Source organism: Pseudophryne corroboree, chromosome 1 (genome assembly GCF_028390025.1).
Source record: "Pseudophryne corroboree isolate aPseCor3 chromosome 1, aPseCor3.hap2, whole genome shotgun sequence".
NCBI classification, from domain to species: Eukaryota; Metazoa; Chordata; class Amphibia; order Anura; family Myobatrachidae; genus Pseudophryne; species Pseudophryne corroboree.
In genome coordinates, this window is record NC_086444.1 from 44,571,939 (window position 1) to 44,593,523 (window position 21,585).

A 21,585-nucleotide genomic window follows, 5' to 3' on the forward strand; every position below is an offset into this window, starting at 1 on the left:
GAGACCCAGTCAAATTGAGGATTGTGGGCCCTTAACCATGGTAACCCCAACACCAATGGGGCAAAAGTACAGACAGTCACATAAAAGGACAATTTTTCAGAGTGTGTGGCTCCAATAAACAAAGAAATCTGGCTAGTGCAAGAGGTAATTTTACCTTGGGATAATGGTTCCCCGTTTAACCCACAAATCTCAATTTCCGATGCCAAGGGTACTAAGGGAACAGAGTGTTTCAGGGCGAATTGGCGGTCCATAAAAACCCCGTCGGCCCCACTGTCCACAAAGGCCTCAGTCTTGACAGTTTGACCGAGGATCTTCAAGGTCACCGGAATGATAAAAGTCTTCTTGGGAAATTCTGACTTCTGGCCTGACAGGATATTTCCCATCACCCTCAGGCCCTGAAGTTTTCCGGCTTTTCTGGGCATGATACTACCACATGACCTTTATTCCCACAGTACAAACACAACCCCTGCTGTCTCCTCCGCGTCTTCTCACGCGAGGAGAGGCGGGTAGCCCCAATCTGCATAGGCTCTTCGGAAAATTCCTCAGAGTCTGAGGTTCCCTTGGGAAAGAAGGAAACCTCGGTCTCCCTTTCAAGCCTACGCTCTCTCAGCCGTCTATCCACCCGGATGGATAACTGCATGAGCTGATCCAAGCTATCAGGCAAGGGATATTGTACCAGTTGGTCTTTTATCTGGTTAGAAAGACCTCTTCGGTACTGGTGTCTCAGGGCTGGGTCATTCCACTGGGTATCATGGGCCAACCTCCGAAACTCCGTACAGTAAACCTCAACTGGCCTTCGCCCTTGCTTAAGGATCGAAATCTGAGCCTCGGCTGAGGCCGTCTTGTCAGGGTCATCATACAACATGCCCAGTGCCGTAAAAAAAGCATCAACACTTTTAAGCGACGGACAGTCAGGCTGCAACCCATATGCCCAGACCTGTGGGTCTCCTTGTAGCAAGGAAATCACTATGCCCACCCGCTGAATCTCCGACCCAGAAGACTGAGGCCTAAGCCGAAAGTATAGCTTGCAGCTCTCCTTGAAACAAAAGAACTGCGAGCGATCTCCAGAAAAACGATCCGGGAGATTTACTTTCGGCTCCTTAACCCCTGAAGGTGCTGCTGCTGCGGGAGCTCCGCCAGCGGCCTGGGAGGTGTGCATTTTAATGGACAAATCATTAAATTGTCGAGTCAGGACCTGCACCTGATCGACCACCTGTTGCAACGTATTTTGAGGGGTATGCTCCATATTCCCACAAAATTTCAACAGGAGTATTAGGCTGCTGAATATGTTATGCACACCAGTGCCTGCAGGAATGTACTGGTGTCTGAACTGTTATGCACACCAGTGCCTGCAGGAATGTACTGGTGTCTGAACAGATAGGGATGCAAAACAAATGAACTCACAGACAGACTGGGGAATATGACATTACGTACACAGAAGGTGATAGGGTAACAAAATAAACACAAAGTGAACAGAGAAGCCCAGAGGCTAAGAAACTGGGTGTCTCCCTAGTATTAAGAATGCTCAGATGGAAAAAGCAAGATGTTGTGTTTTAATACGTAGAGAACCCGAAATGCTGTTGCTAAGGGCAACAGCAAAACCCTAAAGGGTTACCAACGGGTGTGGCAGTAAACTCCTTGGTCAGAGATGGAATGATAGACACAAGGAGAGTCTCCACAATCCTAATCCTCACTTGCAGTGCACAGGTTCAGCTTACTGCCACTAAACTGACACCTGAACACCTTGCACAGTGAGACAGGATTTAGGCAGGCAAATCTGAGAATACAGCCGCAAACTTGCTAAGTTCACAGAGTAGCAAAAGAACCCCAGCAAGTTAAACGACTGACTCCAGTCTTACTGCTAGGTCTGGATTGGCAGAGTGTAGTACCAAATCCCAAGGCCTATATGCAGTAAGCAACAACAAATACAAAGCTACACAGTACTGGCTAACTTTCAGGAACTAACTAACCAACAAAGATTCAGCAGCATCTGCTTAACCTGAGAGGAGGCCTTATATAGCAGGTGCTGTCCACGCCCCACTCAGACCTCACAGACTGTGAGCACAAAAACCAGCACCGGATCCCCTGCCATGCACAGAGCCTGTAACCACTGCACAGCAAAAGACCCGAACCGGAGTATCAGCTGCTCTCAGGTTACTCCGCTAGCACTTGTCTCCCGGTTGCCATGACGACGTGGCAGCACAGGGCAGGAGACCCTAACAGTACCATTGCAGAAATGTCGAATTTGTCAAATGTCGAATTTCAAAAAGTCGAATTTTGAAAGTCCGTTTTTTTGACGAAAAGTACTGAATTGCATTGTCGAATTTATTTATTTTTGGCGAAAATGTCCAGTTTTTCGACATTTTCGGGAATTCGACCGCAATTGCATATACCGCTTTGTCTCAGCGGTTATAGGGCAGTTGGCAGCATCTGTGGCCTTCTAGGTAAAGAAAGAGTCGCACAGACACCTATTTACGTTTAATGTTTTTGTATGTAATATATGTCCTTTCCCTTATATTCAATAGTATAGGTATATACCTTTTATCTATTGGGAGGTGCTCCAAGGAATAGCGTAAGTATAGAAACTCAAAGGAAGTAAGAAGATTCCCTGTAGTGGGCACACGCGGACTAATATACTTTCTTAAAGTCAAATATCTGTTACGATAGATGACCACAGATTCTAAAATATAACTTTTAATATAATTTCTAAAACATGAGCGAAATATAGTGCATGTGAATTGTGAATAATTGTGAAAAAATTAAATAAAGTAAAGTGAATTAAAAAGGCTTAGCCACTGTAATTATGTATTTCTTCACTGTCTCCAATGTTTTAAACAGTGTTTCAGTATTAGTAACAATTTTAGTTGCCAGGTGTCTTGCAATGATACATTTGTATCTGGGAGTGAACAGCTCCAACATGTAATTTAATAGTACCACCACTATTGTAATTTTGACTCCGTGTTTCCAGTGTGCGCATCACTGACTAAAATACACTGTATTATTTTTAATGGTGGGCCATGATATAAAGTGCCTACTCTGAATAATGTATTAATAAGTTTGCTGCTTGGGGGATTGATGTCCCTGTGCTACTGTCCTAGACGATTAGCTATATGGTGACTTGTGTATGTTGATTCTCTCCTTAAGCTACCCTTATTACTGGCTAATAGAAAATTCACAAACAAATGGGGCTTATTCTCATTATGTAGTGTATTATTTCCTTATGTCACATTTATCATACAGCATTAATTCATAATAGGATAGTTGGTTATTCAGTGTTGTGTATAGCACATATATTTTCTTTATTTCTGATAACGCATAATGCTCTACATACAGGTTCATCCACAATGTAGCTGGGACCACAATATATCCCCTCAATGTTTAGCCGCTATTGCATTAGATGTTAGTTTTACAGGGCCGGCACACTGAGATCTTATACTAAGAAGCCCCAGTGCAGCAATACCCTCGGCTCCCTCACGCAGTGTATATCAGCGGTAAAAGCCGCTGACCGCGGCTCTCCCGTGTGAGACCACCCGCGTGGCTAGGTGCACTGTACAGCGGCCGTCTCCCGTACGGTGAGCAGTAGGACCCGCGGCGGCAGGAACTACAATTAAAGGCACAAATATTTATCTCAAAAGAGCACCCTTGCTAGGTAGGCAACATAAATTGAGCAGTGGCTAGGCTAAGTGTTAAAAGGACACATAGTAAGTGCGTCCGATCCCCTAACGATCGTTTCGCATTTGCTTAGTCATAGGAAACCCGATTTCCGGGTTTGAGGAAACTATATCCCCTGTCTCAGTCCCTCATTCGTCAATCATTTTGATTGACAGGTCCAGTGACCTATCAGTATTTTTTAGACATAAAATGCAATATTCTGATTATATTTTAATTACTAATTATAATATTGTATTCGCAGAAACATAGTAGCCTCAGGAAAATTTCCTTTCCTCATGATGGTCAACATCTGTGTTTTATGATGACCTATCCACTATTAATTCATTATATGATTTTTAATATATTCATATTTTTATAGTAGTGCAAGAATGAAATAATAATAGATTAGCCCATTGTCTGGATATCATAATTTCAATCAATGTAGATTATCCCATTTTGTAAAGTACCTTATAATTAAATGTTGTATGGGATCTAATATAGCCGAATATTGAGAAGGAGCATAAATTATGTCCCTATTATTCATCTGTATGTTACCATATATCCATTATTCTATTCAGGATTGATTTTGTAGTGGGGATGTTTATATGAATATATATATTTACATCCCTATGCTTTATGATGTTACATCTACGCTTTATGGTCATAATCTCCCTTTATCTTTCCTGTCTAATTATTTTAGGTGTCTTATTCATCTCTTATTCTATAATTTATAGACGTTGTGGGAAGATGATTTATAACTGTTGGTGAATTTGCTGTTCCTGGGCTCCGACTACCTTATGTTCCTTCAGGAAGGCCTATCTTTCCCTTTTCTTTAGATTCTATTAGCAAATGATGTGGTAATGGGATTAATAAGTGAGCTATTTCATACATACGTGCTATGTGCATGCCCCTGTAAAATAAAAGGGGTGTTAATTATTCCCCGTGCTTATTCCGTGACATATATTTTGTGATATAGTGATTCATATGAGAGTCACATATATTCAAACCAATATGTGTCATACTGTATTCTGACACATTGTGTTATTAGAGTTCCAAAAAAGTTCCAAAAAAGTGATCCACTGTGGCACTAAAAATCCTGCTATACACAACACTGAATAACCAACTATCCTATTATGAATTAATGCTGTATGATAAATGTGACATAAGGAAATAATACACTACATAATGAGAATAAGCCCCATTTGTTTGTGAATTTTCTGTTAGCCAGTAATAAGGGTAGCTTAAGGAGAGAATCAACATACACAAGTCACCATATAGCTAATCGTCTAGGACAGTAGCACAGGGACATCAATCCCCCAAGCAGCAAACATATTAATACATTATTCAGAGTAGGCACTTTATATCATGGCCCACCATTAAAAATAATACAGTGTATTTTAGTCAGTGATGCGCACACTGGAAACACGGAGTCAAAATTACAAATAGTGGTGGGCAGCACGGATGGTGTAATGGTTAGCATTACTGCCTCACAGCACTGAGGTCATGGGTTCGATTCCCACCATGCACCTAACTGTGTGGAGTTTGTATATTCTCCCCGTACTTGCGTGGGTTTCCTCCGGGTACTCCGGTTTCCTCCAACAATCCAAAAATATACTGGTAGGTTAATTGGCTCCCAACAAAATTAACACTAGTATGAATGTGTCTGTGTGTACATGTGGTAGGGAATATAGATCGTAAACTCCACGGGGGGCAGGGACTGATGTGAATGGGCAAATATTCTCTGTACAGCGCTGCGGAATATGTGTGCGCTATATAAATAACTGGTAATAAATAAATAGTGGTGGTACTATTAAATTATATGTTGGAGCTGTTCACTCCCAGATACAAATGTATCATTGCAAGACACCTGGCAACTAAAATTGTTACTAATACTGAAACACTGTTTAAAACATTGGAGACAGTGAAGAAATACATAATTACAGTGGCTAAGCCTTTTTAATTCACTTTACTTTATTTAATTTTTTCACAATTATTCACAATTCACATGCACTATATTTCGCTCATGTTTTAGCATCTGTGGCCTTAGAAGACCAAATTGCCCTACAATAACCCCCGTTCAAGATGATCAATAAGATTATTCCTTCCAATCTCACAGCGGCAATTAATTTGGTTCTCCAGCCCATGGTCCAGGAGCCTGTGTGTGTAGCCAAATATCAAGATGATGCTGTTGATTAACCACCCCCACAATACCATATCTCCCAACATGACCCTCTCCAGGAGGTACAGAATGCTCTGCTCATGGACTTCCCTCTTAATGTATGATTGCCCTCACCTGTGCTGTAACACCTTTCTTATCCACGAACCTGTTCAACACAGGTGCTGGCAATCCTAATTTAAGAGAAAAGTCCAGAAGCAGAGCCTTCTGACCTTCCTGGAGAGGGTCATGTTGGGAGGTATGACGTTGGGAGCTATGGAATGCTGTGGGTTGTGGGTATGGTCTAGAGCACAGGTTCTCAAACTCGGTCCTGAAGACACCACACAGTGCATGTTTTGCAGGTCACCCAGCAGGTGCACAGGTGTAGTCATTACTCACTGACACATTTTAAAACGTCCACAGGTGGAGCTAATTATTTCACTTGTGATTCTGTGAGGAGACCTGCAAAACATGCACTGTGTGGGGTCCTAACTTTTGTAAAGACTCGCGGAGCCGTTGTTAAACCAAAAGGTAACGCCCGAAACTGGTAATGGCAGTTGCCAATTGCAAATCTCAGGTATTGCTGATGAGACACTGTTATAGGAATATGCAGGTAAGCATCCTGTATATCCAGGGAGACCATGAAGTCCCCAGGTTCTAAGGCCAGAACTATAGAGCAAAGGGTTTCCATCCGGAACTTGGAAACCTTCACAATCCTGTTCAATACCTTGAGGTTGAGAATGGGCCGGGAGGACCCATTCGGTTTCGGGACTGAAAACAGCGGAGAATAGTACCCCCAGCCCTTCTGAGCAAGGGGCACCTGTACTACGACACCTGTATCCAGGAGGGTCTGTACCACCGAATGTAGAGTGTTTGCCTTTGTCTTGTCCAACGGGACATCTGTCTGGAAAAATCGATGAGGGGGTCGGGTTTTGAAGGCTATGGCGTAACCTCGAGTGACGACTTCCCGTACCCAGGCATCTGAAGTGGTCTTCAACCATTCCTGGGTATACCCTAGAAGCCTGCCCCCCACCCTGGGATCTCCCAGAGGGAGGCCCGCCCCGTCATGCGGCAGGCTTATCTGTCTTGGAAGCTGGCTGACGGGCCGCCCAGGCTCTTTTGGGCTTAGGCTTACCAGGTTTGGAAGTGCGGGCCTGCTTGTTGTACGCCTGACCTTTTGCTTTACCTGAAGGACGAAAGGGGCGAAAAGAAGTACCTTTAGCCTTCGACGCCGAAGGAGCAGTACTTGGCAGACAGGCAGTTTTGGCAGTAGCCAAGTCAGCCACTATCTTATTCAAGTCCTCCCCAAACAGAATATCTCCCTTAAAAGGGAGTACCTCCAGGGTTTTTCTAGAGTCCAGATCCACAGACCAGGATCTCAGCAACAATATCCGGCGAGCCAGGACTGACGTAGTAGAGGCCTTGGCTGTCAGGATACCGGCATCAGAAGCCGCCTCTTTAATATAACGAGACAATATAAGACAAGAATTGTCTAGCATGGTCAGAGGAGATTTCAGCATCTAACTCCAAGGCCCATGCTTCAATGGCCTCTGCAGCCCAAGTAGCTGCAATAGTGGGCCTTTGTGCAGCACCCGTGAGGGTGTAAATCGCTTTAAGACAACCCTCCACACGTTTATCCGTAGGCTCTTTTAGAGACGTGACGGTGGTGACCGGTAGAGCTGAGGAAACCATCATCCTAGCCACATGTGAGTCCACTGGAGGAGGCGTTTCCCAATTCTTAGTCAGCTCCGGCGCGAGGGGATAGCGAGCCAGCATCTTCTTTTGAGGCACAAACTTCGTACCCGGGTTTTCCCAGGGTTCCTGACGTATATCAATTAGGTGGTCAGAGTGAGGTAAAACTTGTTTAATCACCTTCTGACACTTGAACCTATCTGGTTTCATAGGAGGAACGGATGGCTCGGGATCATCCGTAATCTGTCAAATTAACTTAATAGCCTCCAAAAGATCAGGAACATCCACATGTGAACCACCCTCCCCATCAGCCGTATCTGAGTCAGAACCTGTGGGGTCAGTGTAAGTGCGGTCTTCATCCGACGAGGTGTCAGTGACAGCAGTGGATTGTGAGGAGACAAGCGCTCGCTTAGAGGACCCCTTGGACGTAGGCGAGCGACGGTCAGACTTTTTAGTAGTCAGGGACTGGTTCAACTTCTTTAATTGAGCAGATAAATCGTCCGCCCACGGTTGTACCGGCATTGGGGGTCCCATAGGCTGTGTTAATTTATGAACTAGCGTATGCAGAAGCATGGAAAAAGCGGCCCACGGCGGGTCATTATTTGCCCCCGTTGCCACCGTCCCACTGGGGGGCAAGGAGCCCCCAGAACCAGAGCCCAAAGCTGCTATATTCTCCTCATAGGTATCTGCGGCTTCAGCAACACCGGCAGTGTGTTCAGCCCCAGAACCGTTACCCTCAGAAGCAGACAAGATATAACTTGCAGTATCAGGTAACACAGTACAATTTGTCAGCAGCACAATACCTCTAGCCCAAACCCCTGCGCAGTGTAGTCAGCACCAGCAGAGATAAAAGAGAGATATGGTGACTAAATCAAAGAGAAAAATACGTAATACAGTATATCTTTGTGAAAATCCTATATCAGATAAAACCTGACGCACCAAGCCCCCTCAGGTTATAGAATATAGGGATAGCAGGTTGAGTGAAAGACACGAAATGGACACCACTCAGCTATCAAATGCACACACATATAGTCACAGTTTGTACAATGCAGAGGTTATTACTAACAATAATACTGCACTGGACTAGCTTACACAGCTATATAACAATAGATATAACAGTACACAGTAAGAACTGGATGTATATCACAGGGTGATTGTACTAGGAAACCCTGACTAAATGCACTCTTTCTTAACTATCACTGTCTAAAAAGGCAGGTAGAATACTTAAGTGTCTTGTAAAGTCACAGCGCTGACAACCAGGCGGCTTTACATAGGAGGATTTGCCCAAGCATTCCCAGGAACAGTGAGCTGAGGGATAATGGCGCCGCAGACACTGCCAGGGAGTGAGGGAGAGACAGACATGCAGCTCCAGGGCGGGAACATTTGCAGAAAATGGCGCCCTGGGGCTGGGGGAGGGGCTTCAGGTCCAAGCTCTATCCCCCTGCTGGCAAAACCACCGGGTACTGCGGGCTCTAATAAAACGGTTTATAGAGAAAACCTGACCTGTCCCATGCCCTGGTGATCTAGTGGGGCCTGTACTGCCACAGTGTCCACCGCCAGCGCGCGCGGCCCGCCTCCCACTGACCGCGCCGGATCGCGATAAAGACCGGGTCCCGCAAGCGGGACCCATTAACCACCTTCCGAAGCGCGGCCACGCGATCCCGGAGAGCCCCCGTCGTGTGTGCCTGACAAGAAGAAAACCAGAGCCTCCTGCTGTAGTAACCCGGCAACCAGGGCTCGGGACTGTACAGTGCCGCTGGGGAGAGCCAGAGCTGCAGCCATGAATGTCCACTGACATGTAACACTGCTGCTGCCCTTGAAGTCTTCACTTTTTTCCTCAGAAAAAAAGCTCTTCTTAGGGCTGCCTGGAGCAGCCCCTCTGTTAAGTGCCTGCTACTGCAGCAGCAACTACAAAACTGAGCTCCTCTGCAGGGAGGCGGGGTGATATAGGAGGCGGCGCTATGCATTCTGGGAACAGTCAAAGTTTTGAGCCTGTTGGTGCCTCGGATCAAGATCCTACTCTACACCCCATTGTCCATTCCTTGTGGAGCCAGTGTACCCCGCAGCAGAAAGTATTGTGCCCGCAGAAGGCTGAATTGTTGTATTACAATGTTGTAAGATTAATTTGAATAAAATGTAAATTGCACAAATTTCAATTATATTGTTTGTTTTTCTTTGTTGATATTACAAAAACAATAAACATATATTGTAAAAAAAATGTAAATAGGAATTGGTTATACAGTATGTGTTTGCCCAGCTGAAGATGTAAATAATATACAGTAGCCCGGAGGAGGGGTACTAATTACCCAGGGCCTGATAGAGGGTGCGGATTTGCCATCCCCCCGCCCCCTGCCTTCCTTATCGGTCAGCGGCTTCTATCTGAGTCTCCCCAGGCTACGGTGGGTGTCGATTGCTGGGCAGCACTCTCCTCTGGCTGATCAGACCTCAAATTTGCTCCTGGCTGCGAGGCATGGTCTCACCTGCATACATAAGGCCACGCCCCCAGGACCTTGGCCCCGTATTTGCTCTCTGTGACCCCTATAATATTACCCTCTTTAGCACAGGAGAACTTTTAAAGTAGCTAAAACATCTTAGGGTAGATTTACTAAAGCTTTGAAAACAGTCACATGGAGGCACTACCCATAGAAGGCAACCAATCAGATTCTGTCTACCATTTTCTAGAGTGCAATAGAGAACTGATAACTGAAATCTGATTGGTTGCCATGGAAAAGTTATGAATTTGTTTCTACACTTTGGGAAGCAATAAATATATGAGCTTGCAAAAGCAGATTCCAGGTCGGTGGATTGTAAACACCATTAGATATATCAGTATTTCCCAACCTCGGTCCTCAAGGCACGGTAACAGTCCAAGTTTTATTCTTCGCCATACTTTAGCACAGGTGACTCAATATGTACCTCATTTATTTTGATTTAAGCATCTGTGCTCAAGCATGGCTATGTATAACATCTGAACTGTTGCTATGCTTTGAGGACCGAGCATGGGAACCACTAATATATATATATATATTCATGATCAATGAATGAACCGAGTAATCTGCTATCCTCTCACCTGGTGAAGCGGACCTCACATATACTACACATGTATGGCTTTTCTCCCGTGTGCGTCCTCATGTGCCGTGGCAGTTTTCCAGCACCCATGATGACCTTGTGACATATCGGACATTGTTGAGAGGCCTTTGGCTTTATCTTCCTTTCTTCTTCCAAAGGCCATGGTGGAAACATGCCCAAGTGAGCCGCACTTAGAAAGCTGAGATAGGTGCTGTAGTCCATTTCTGCTTTAATCTGCCCCAAGTGTTTAGAGGAATGTTCTAGAAACATGTCTTTGAAGAAATCAGTGGAAAATGGGAGGGTTGGTATCTCATCATTCTCCTCCTCCTTAATTTTCCTGTCCTTGATCACAAGATCTAGAGGGCCAATGTCTACCTGCTGCTCTTGAAGTTGTGAAAAGGCCAAATCTGAGTTCCACAGCTGGGGGAAAAAGCCAGGAACAAAATGAGAGATGGTCGGGGTTTTGTCTACCATGTTGTTTTTGGGGTACGGGTTTTCACTTAACAATGACTCGATCGAGAAGTCTTTTATAGCACTTTGGTGGGCAGAAGAATTGTTGGTGGAAGAGTAATGGGTTGGGATGTCCCTCTGAGTTTCATGGTATCCAGCTTCCGGATGATCTGACGATGGAGAACTTTGGTGGCAACTGGTTTCCTGAAGTTTTGTTTGGTTTTCCTGGTTCACCAAGTCTTTTGTCTCATCCTCCTCATCGTCATCCTCATCATCGTCTTCTTCTCTCTCTTCATCCTCTTCCTCCCCATCTCTTGGCGTCTCTAGGATTTCCAGACACACATTGATGATGCACTGTATCTCCAACATCTCAGCCGCATCAAGGATGTGTTTTAAGTTGGACGTTGTGATGGTGAGTGTTGATGTGTAGGCAAATTCTAAGATGGCGGAGAAGGCTTCCGGCTTGACAAAGTCAATTTCATAAATATACGGCTGCTCCACCATTGAGCCCGTGGTGAAAAGCTTTTTAAAATACTTGCTGCAGGCTGCTAACACAGACCTGTGCGTCCGATACTCCTGGTCCTGAATGACGAGGATAACGTCACAGAGTAACCCATCGTGTCTCTGCTGGTTCAGTCCACATAGGATGTCACTGCTGTGGTTAGGAAATGGAATGCCGATTAAATCCTCATCGCCACCGGCCATGTTCTCATAAGTGGTCCTGAAACAGAGCAGAAATTGGGAGATTAGTCTGGGGGCAAAATAAAATAAAATAAACCAATATTTATGTTCTAGAGAGAGGACTCGTTCTTCGTCCTCAAATATTATTTCAGTACACTTTAGACCTTAGACCGTTTGAGATCTGGCTAAAGAATTCTTGGTGAGGCCAAAATGGAATCACTCAGTTGACTAGGTGCCATGTCAAGTGAGACACTCCCCAAATAATTCCATTACATTATGGATTATACATCATTAAAATGTTTCTTTTATCTCTCCGTTTGTGTCAACATATTGACCCCTGTGAATGAGAAAATAGGTTATATCAACAGAGCTTTCATTTAATGTCGCGCAGTATCGGGCAAACCACTTACTGGAGCCCCAATGGCTGCCCCATGCAGCTGTCTTCCCCTGGGGCTCCACTGTTCCTCTCTCTGCAATGGCTAAAAGCCAGGAGACGCGTGAAACTACGGAGAGAATGCGAGGTAATTGCAAATATTAAGTATCCCCCGGATGTATTATGGAGGGATACCTGCTGCATACTTGCTTAATTTGCTGCCCCCTCCTCCGGGAGGAGGCAGCATTGTAGGTGCATGGGGGCGTGGCCGGCGGCAAGATGGACTGTTTGGGGCGTGGCCAGGAGGCATGGTGGGCTGTCTGGGGGTGTGGCCGGCAGGAAAGTGGGCAGTCTGGGGCGTGGCATCACTATTGTGTCATCATGTCCCCGCCCCCTTCTATACAGTGCTGAGAAAATAAGCACTGTATAGCGAGGGCGGAGCTACAATGACACGATTCAGCGTGAATAGCGTCATCGGATCCCCTCAGACCGCCCACTTGTTCTCTGCTGTGGGCGGCCAAGGAAGGGGGGGGATGCGGAGGGACTGGCAGTGAAAGCGTGGACTTGCCCACCTTTCGGGGGGGGGGGGGGCAGGAGGTCCACCCGATTTTCGGGAGCTTCCCGGCCATTCCGGAAACATAGGCAAGTCCCTCCATTCTCGTTGCAAGTGCAGCCCTCATAGGTCATAGGTTTCTCTGGGGGGGCTGCAGTGCTGCCGGATTTAACAAGCTCCGGAATGCTGCTGTTTTGCAAAAGTTACCGGGTGCAGACCGCGCATCCCAGGTTTACAATACAGAAATTAAATGGTTGCTGTTGCGATCATTTCACTTCTTTTTTCATCGCAGGATCGGGGGCCTTTCAGAGACCCGGTCCCAGATGTGACTGCTAGCACATTCCTGCAAATGTTCATTGCATATTGCTGTGATAATAAATTCTATTTATCGGGTGTAAAACCTGATATTGGGTAAATATATGCACCTGTGCTGTGTAACACATGCATCGTAGGGGTTTTCAGAAATGTAAAAAAAAAAAAAAAAAAAAAGGAATTGAACTCAACTGGCTCTACTGCATATGGCAGGCCTGGCCAACCTGTGGCTCTCCAGCTGCTGTGAAACTACAAATCCCAGCATGCCCTGCCACAGATTTGTTATTAGTGAATGCTAAAACTGTGGCAGGGCATGCTGGGACTTGTAGTTCCACAACAGCTGAAGAGCCACACATATGGTAATCACAGGGGTTTTCAGAAATATTTGCGCAGTTGCAAATAATCACTCAGCAACTATGTGAACATCTGTGTGCGGATTGCGTACGGCTCTGAATCAGGTGTTTTGCAGTTTGTGTGTTATTGGTGAATCTGATGTCTGGAGCACATTGAGGGCTCTTTATTATGCTTTTTCCGAAACTGGAATTCCAGATTATTTTGTGATTATAAGTGATATTGAAAATGGACAATTTGGGTGGTTTGCCCCTCTCTTATCAAAGTCCTGTATTGCAGTCCTCAGCGGGCCGCCCTCAGCTGCCATCACAGATATCTGCGACTGCTTTCCCCGTTCTCACTGCCAGGCCACATTCATACAGACATTGTGGGTAATTCCAATTTGATCACATCAGGAATTTAGGGGTAATTCCAAGTTGATCGCAGCAGGAAATTTTTTAGCAGTTGGGCAAAACCATGTGCACTGCAGGGGGGGCAGATATCACATTTGCAGAGAGAGTTAGATTTGGGTGGGTTATTTTGTTTCTGTGCAGGGTAAATACTGGCTGCTTTATTTTGACACTGCAATTTAGATTACAGATTGAACACACCACACCCAAATCTAACTCTCTCTGCACATGTTACATCTGCCCCCCCTGCAGTGCACATGGTTTTGCCCAACTGCTAACCCCCATTGGCTGCACTGGAGCACATCAATTCTCTCTCACACTTCTGTGTGGGCGTCTCCTGGGGCTGGTGTGTTACTAGTTAATAGCACAGCGTAGAAAGCATTTAATTATCATTTGGGGAAATAATAGATAAAAATAGTAAATAATCCCCATATTGTAAGAAGAATATGCTTACATGTGCTCTTCCATACTGTATGCAGTCCTTACACTTGGTGCAAGCTTTAATATGAGGCTTATTTAAAGGGGGCTACATGTGAGCATCGGGACCTTCGGAACCCAGCTACATGTGAGTACTGGAACCTCAGATTCCTGTGTACATTCCAGAACCTTAGAATCTTGATAACATGTGAGTGCCAGAACTTTAGACTCTCTGCTACATATGAGTGCCAGAACCTTAGACTCCTAGCTACATGTGAGTGTCGGAACCTTAGACTAGCTGCTATATGTGAGTGCCGGATCCTCAGACTCCTAGCTACATGTGAGTGGTGGAACCTCAGACTCATGGCTACATGTGAGCGCTGGAACCTTAGACAATCTGCTACATGTGAGTACCAGAACTTTAGACTCCTGGCTACATGTGAGTGCCGGAACCTCACACTCCTGGCTACATGTGAGTACTGAAACCTTAGCCTCTCTGCTACATGTGAGTATCAGAACCTCAGTCTCCTGGCTATATGTGAGTGCCGGAACCTCAGACTCCTGACTACATATGAGTGCTGAAACCTTAGACTCATAGCTATATGTGAGTGCCGGAACCTCAGACTCCTGACTACATATGAGTGCCAGAACCTTAGACTCCTAGCTACATGTGAGTGTCGGAACCTTAGACTAGCTGCTATATGTGAGTGCCGGATCCTCAGACTCCTAGCTACATGTGAGTGGTGGAACCTCAGACTCATGACTACATGTGAGCGCTGGAACCTTAGACAATCTGATACATGTGAGTACCAGAACTTTAGACTCCTGGCTACATGTGAGTGCCGGAACCTCACACTCCTGACTACATATGAGTGCCAGAACCTTAGACTCCTGGCTACAAGTGAGTGCTAGAACTTTAAACTCCTGACTACATATGAGTGCCGGAACCTCAGACTCATGGAAGGTACCACCACCAAAGTACTATTATTGGGAAGAAAGGGGTACATTCATAGAAATTAAACTGCGGCTCTACAGTACATCAAATTTTCCGGGAAAGGGCACTGAAGGATTGCCTATTCCGCCCAGTGTCACCTACAGATGGCTGCCTCACCTTGTAACTTCATGGACAGAATGTATTATCCAAAATGGCTGCCAATCTAATCCTTTCCTTTATGTTCATGGTTTCTAAGCATCTTGAGTCCTTTTGTAGAAAAGCGTTATATAAATAAAATTATTATTATGGACTGGGTAGGACAGATTGTAGAGCAGCCCACAGTTAGTAGGAGTCATGTGTTCCTCGGATTCTTCCCCATATGTGTGCGGGGGCTGCCTGTGTTTAGATGACCCCCTCGCAGACCTCCCTTCAGGCCTCAGTTCTGCTTCTGAGCAGGGTTTGTATACCTCCTATATGTGTCTGTTAGGTATGTCCCTGTCCTTTGCTGTGTATAGCACAGGAGTTTGTCATTTTTACAGAAATACATATTTTAGTTGGACATGTTCTATAGAAACGCCGGATTCATCAGGGAAAGGGAACGTCTGTGTCCCCTGACAGGGGTGCATCCCAATGTCTTCTTATCGTATATGACCTCTGCCCTCATGTGTTTTGCATTGCAAGCTAGCTCCCAGGCCTCCCGGGCTGTGATCTTATATCAGCCTGTAAGTTACACAGTGGAATTTTGCATGCTGCGATGGCTTCCTCTTTCCTCATGGAAGATGAATGCAAAAACAGGGACCTTGTCGCTATCTCTGCCCACCTCTCACTCCCACACACCCAGAAGGCAACTCCACAATGTTTAGTTTGTGGGAGCAGGAAGCCCAGGGCCATGGGAAAAGAGACGTGTTGGTATCACACCCCAGCTGCTTGGGCGGCTACCTACATCCCAGAGCCGCTCAGGACCACTCTGTCTGGACAGTTAACCCCACAGGGGCTTATGTTGTCTTCTCAATGTGCTGGGCGGGGAGGTTGGGGGGCTGGCACTATTTTCTTTTTGAGGAAAATTACAGATACATACAACACAATCACGTGGTTCTCAATAAGAACTTCCTTGCAAGCTGGAAGAGGGAGTGAGGTCTCAGCAGCTGCCGCATGTTTGCTGGAGAAGCTCACCCACCTGCCACTTATCCTGGAAGTGGGTTTTGTAGACTATGCATTAGACGGCGGATTTGTACTTTGCAAAAGTGCTCAGAAGAAACTGGATTTTCACTTTGTGAAAATCCAAAAGGAATGGAATCATTTATTTCAGTGGAGTTTTAAAGGGTATATTTACTAAAAAATGGTTGCAAACGATACATGCAGTATCCCATAGCAACCAATCAATCATTTGCATTAATCAGTCAATAAACTGATATAAAAAAAATGATTATGAGGTAGTTTTTAAGTGAGTATATTTTCATTGGATAGCCAGACCTGCGAGATTCCCAGAAATAGAAACAGCCCAGGACAGACCAAGGGAGAAATAAGGAACGCATTTCACCATGTCACGCATTTCACCATACTCGTCATTTCACTATTTCGGAGCTGAGAGCATTTACTCACTGTGGGGTCTTCTGCTGTCATTTCAGGGTGGACACCCCTGGCACTAAAGTGGTAGTGGATATAGGTAGGAAGGGCAGGTGACACTATCACTTAGTGCATTTCAGTGACAAGGGTGTCGCACATATCCACATGCATTGTTCTGTGACACACACAGGTGTAATTATGACACACAGAGGTGTAATTAGGAGAGGACGTCCATAACTGGAACACAGGCAACACAGCTGAAAAGGGGAGCGTGTCATGAACACCCTGAGGTGGAACGATTGTGTAGAGGAGACAGAATTAAAAAAAAAAAGAAAAGTGAAATGATATCTGTGATAATTGTTTCAACATTAAAATCCTGATTGTGAGTCGGACACACACGTTTTTCTAAATACTGAGTAGCCCACTTGCAGTGTCTGGCGACAGATGCACAAAGCAACTTGCCCAAGCCCTATGGCATGTACAGTCCGTCTGTGTATGGTCTCCTCCTGTGTGAGCCACAGTGCATCTTGGGAAGCTGTCGCCTTTAGCAACACGACTGCGGCACGCCTGTGCCCGCTTAGCCCCCTTCGCTTGCGCAGACTTACACCATCAGCTAACTGTGTGTGGCATTTCTGAATCAGGCCACAAAGGTGCAGGTTTGAAAGCTGCTTCTGTATTACCCACAATGCAGATAGTATGTTTGTTAGTTTGTATTTGGGATGAAGCGGTCATTCGGTATAAACAGACATTGGGGGTCATTCCGAGTTGATCATAGCTGCGCTAAATTTAGCACAGCTACGATCATTCACACTGACATGCGGGGGGACGCCCAGCACAGGGCTAGCCCGCCCCGCATATGTCAGTGCCGCCCCCCCCCCCCCCCCCCCCCGCAGAAGTGTAAAGGCATCACACAGTGGCGATGCCTTTGCACTTCAAGAGTAGCTCCCGGCCAGCGCAGCTTTAGCGTGCTGGCCGGAGGCTACTCGTCGCTCCCCGGCCCGCAGCGGCTGCGTTTGACGTCACGCAGCCGCCGCGGCCCTCCCCCCCCAACGGTCCGGCCACGCCTGCGTTGGCCGGACCGCGCCCCCTAAATGCCGGCTTAACGCCGCCGTCCAGCCCCCTCCCGCCCAGCGACCGCCTCTGCCTCAGAGGCGATCGCTAGGCAACGACGACTGCCATGCGCCCGCGCAGTTCCGACCCGATCGCTGCGCTGCGAGAAACTGCAGCGAGCGATCGGGTCGGAATGACCCCCACTGTATTGTATTGCGGAACTGAGGAGTATTACTGCAGGTAATGGGTCAGCGGGGCGGGTATAATCAATGTGCAGCAGGGAAAAGTAAATCAATGTGTGAATTAGTACAGTAAGGGTTGCTAGGAGGCATATTTGCCCGCTACACTAGGTTTAGGCACCACCGGGGAGGGTAAGGGTTAGGTTGCGGGGAAGGGGGAAGGGTTAGGTTAAGGGTGTGGGAAGAGATTGTTGATGTTAGGGAGCCATGGGGGAAAAGGTAACTATACTTACCTTCCCTCTGTAGGGATTCTCACCGTTGGGATGCAGCGGTCGGTATTTTTAACCGCCGGCATCCCAACCGCCAGGATATCGACCCCAACTATTTGAATAAATGTTGATAACTTTAGAACAAGCTTTGGAACTTTGGAAAAAGCTACGTCTGTCATTTAAAATCAGAAACATATGAAAAATTCTCTGGTTGGAATTTACACTTATGAAGAAACTACACTAGCATTATGAGACACGTTAATTCCATTCATTCATATGAGAGATATTATAGCATTACAGGGCTACCTATGCAGTTAAGATTGCTTATAGGACTACATTAAGAGGGATATTCAATTACCCTGCTAAAATCCTTGCAGCGCAGTGAAAGGCTATACAATTAAATAGCCTTTTTCCCCGCACCCAAAATTTGGGATTACCACGAGTAAACTCACTGATTTTGTGTAAACTGCAGAATTAATGGGTTTTACCCATGCGTGAACCCCAAGTTTTCCATTTTTTCACGGAGTTTACCTCACAGCTCATGAAGCTGCAACTTTCAGCCAAACATCGAAGATTCACAAGCGGGGTAATCCCCGCTAATTGAATAGGTCTTGCTCAGCAATTAGCCATGGGGTAAACCTGCAGCTAATGTAATATCCCCGATATTGCCACTGATACTCTACACTGGCGACATGGACCCACTTTGTTTACTACAGTTGCCTCATTTTTTATATTAGTTACACTGAATTGTTAATAATTTTAACATATTTATTTATATATAATACTGGGGAAAAATATTTGATTATTGATTCTTCAGAAGCTTGAATTTTATATCTGTTTATTATTTCTCATCTGATATTTTTAGCGCAGATCTTTTGGCTTTACATAAGAAAAATACTGTACACAACTGCAACGGAATAAGCGAGCCGCACTACATTGCATCCCAGGACAGCAGTTCTCCTTTGGTGCACTTCTCTATTCTTTTTACTGCTTGGTGCATCAACCATCCAAATTATACTTGCATTGGCGGACAAGGTAGCGATGGAAATAACGTCTATCTCATCACTTATACAAACTACCAGAAACATTTGTATAAGTTCTGTTGACTTTAAATGTCAAATATTGTAACATTTAAGCAGTGTTTTGGCCCATATACATTATGCAATATCGGTCACAATGTGAACGATATTGTTCAGTCCTAAATGATATTGCATAATAAGTATACATGATCCGACGTATGATGCGCACTCCCACGGATCGCATGCAGCGTCGTACTTTGGACTGCATGCAGTCTTGATGAAGTGATATTGTGTGGTTTTGAACTCCAGTGATGACTTTGGGGGACATTTACTAAGCAGTGATAAAAGAAGAGAAGTAAACCAGTGGAGAAGTTACCCATGGCAACAAATCAGCATTGATGAAACATTTATAATTTGCATACTATAAAAGTATACAGAGCAGCTGATTGGTTGCCATGAGCAACTTCTCCACTGGCTCACTTCTCCACTTTTATCACTGCTTAGTAAATGTCCCCCTTTGTTTCTAGACATCGTTTGACATCGTTTGTAGTGTGTACACACGATCCGATCTGATATGATATCTTATACAATATCATACGATATTGTATCATATGGGCTCGCATAATGTGTACATAGCATTACACCCACCAATGATTTAGACATTTATGATGTATTTTTTTAAATGATCTACTTTAGTTTGATGCCATTCAGAACTTGTTTCCTGAGACAGCTGCCACAGGTTGCTTCATCGCAGACGCGCCCCGTGTACGCTGACAGTGCGACTTAATACTGAAGTTCTGTATTAATGCTGGAATTCCATGCGATTACAGCCGGGGGCACAGCAGCCGTACATATAGGCAATGGTGCAAGTAGAAATATTTTCTTATGGGTACTGAGTGTCAAAAAACGGGCGTGGTCATGAGTTGTGGTGGGGCGTGGCCACATGCTGCTAGTGGGAGTGGCTACATGACACTAGCGACATGGCCACATGACTCAGCCCCTTTTTTGGGGGATTCTGGAGGCAAGGCTAAAAATATATAGTAATGCCTCCAGTATAATAGAAATATATAGTGATACATCCAGTATAATAGAAATATATAGTAATGTCCCCAATTTAATGACAATAAATAGTAATGTCTCCATTATAACAGGAAAATACAGCCACTGCTGCACTCCCAGTAACCCTGACAAAGTGGGAGGATCCGTCATGCTGCCAAGCACCATGGTCTTGTTGCTTTGTGGCACTTATAATTGTGGTAATGGCAAAGTGTGTGGCAGGTGGTACCCGCTGCCAAATTCTTAAGGGTACTCCGTACCCGAGCGTACCCGCATACTTGCACCACTGCATATAGGGGTATAGACCTCTTCAGGATCCTTCTATGTAAGGGTCTTGGGTCTTGTGATGTCTATGCTTAGACTACTGCTGCAGCTCTATACCATGTCCTGCTTCGTACTGGCCTGTGATACCATATGCTTGCCTCTTCCACTGTATACTGCCCCATGATACATATTTTAGTTACAGAAGGTATTTTGGAATAATCTGAACACTAGTGGGCGCAGCGGGCGATGCAGGAAGCTGTTATCAAATGTCTTCTTTAAATGCCCTTTATCATACAACTTGCCCAACTGGACTATGTGGTATGTCTTTGCCGTGGTTTAAGTTTCCCCAAGAAGCTCCCGCACTCTGCATTATGAGTAACTGACACAACATTAAAAAAACGAATGTGCCAAACATCTGCAAAGAAGTCCATACATTGTTATGGCAAGAGTGACACTCTTTAGGTGTAGCCCAAATAAAAAGACAAATATAACGTCTGCATGTGTAGTTCTTCCCCAATCCAGCGATGAGGTCCCACTGTGTTGCCAGACTGGGTGAGGTGATTGATTAATCAGCGCCAAGTTGCAGTGAGGGGTGTAGTCCACCCTCAGGAAAGGAAAGACTGCTTGTCTTGGACAAGTCTCCTTAGAGCGGGCGGCATCCGGGCCCGAGGCCAACGTGAATGACTATGTGCCCTATCTTTGACAAGAACATCAGTACAAGCCCACAGAGAAGGTCTGTGTGAGTTGCCCTTTAATGCTCGGGATGTGCGGAGTGGGAATACTCATTGGCTGGCCAGTTAGGGTGACTCATGCAGGGGCAAGTGGGGAAGAAATGACAGAACGGTCACAAATACTGAATATATAAACACCAGAAATATATAATGATTTTATGGATGGGTTATTAAGTATTTTGTGCAGAAGTCACCATTATGTTCAGTTCCATTGTTTCCCTCCTTTGCCCCATGCCCCTCTACTTCTGCATATCTTTCTGAGCAGAGATAATCCATCCCACTTATAGAGCTCCCACATCACTTATATTTCAGATGTAGCGGACTAGAATGACATGAAGTCAGTAACAGCAGCACAAAGTATTTCAGATAACTCCTGTGCCCATATGTAAGCAAGCCTGAAGCAGGAAAGGCTAAGCCAGCAAGT

General features: G+C 45.4%; 1 protein-coding gene across 5 annotated transcripts in view; it reads right to left on the reverse strand.

The window, feature by feature from the left end:
* Positions 1 to 21,585, reverse strand: part of ZBTB7C (zinc finger and BTB domain containing 7C) — a 359,497-nt gene that overhangs the window by 20,226 nt on the left and 317,686 nt on the right. For all 5 annotated transcript variants that reach the window (XM_063959049.1, XM_063959057.1, XM_063959066.1 and 2 more), the window contains one exon: positions 10,569 to 11,738. In XM_063959049.1, the coding sequence (XP_063815119.1) occupies positions 10,569 to 11,738 (1,170 nt within the window). The remainder of the gene's footprint in view (positions 1 to 10,568; positions 11,739 to 21,585) is intronic.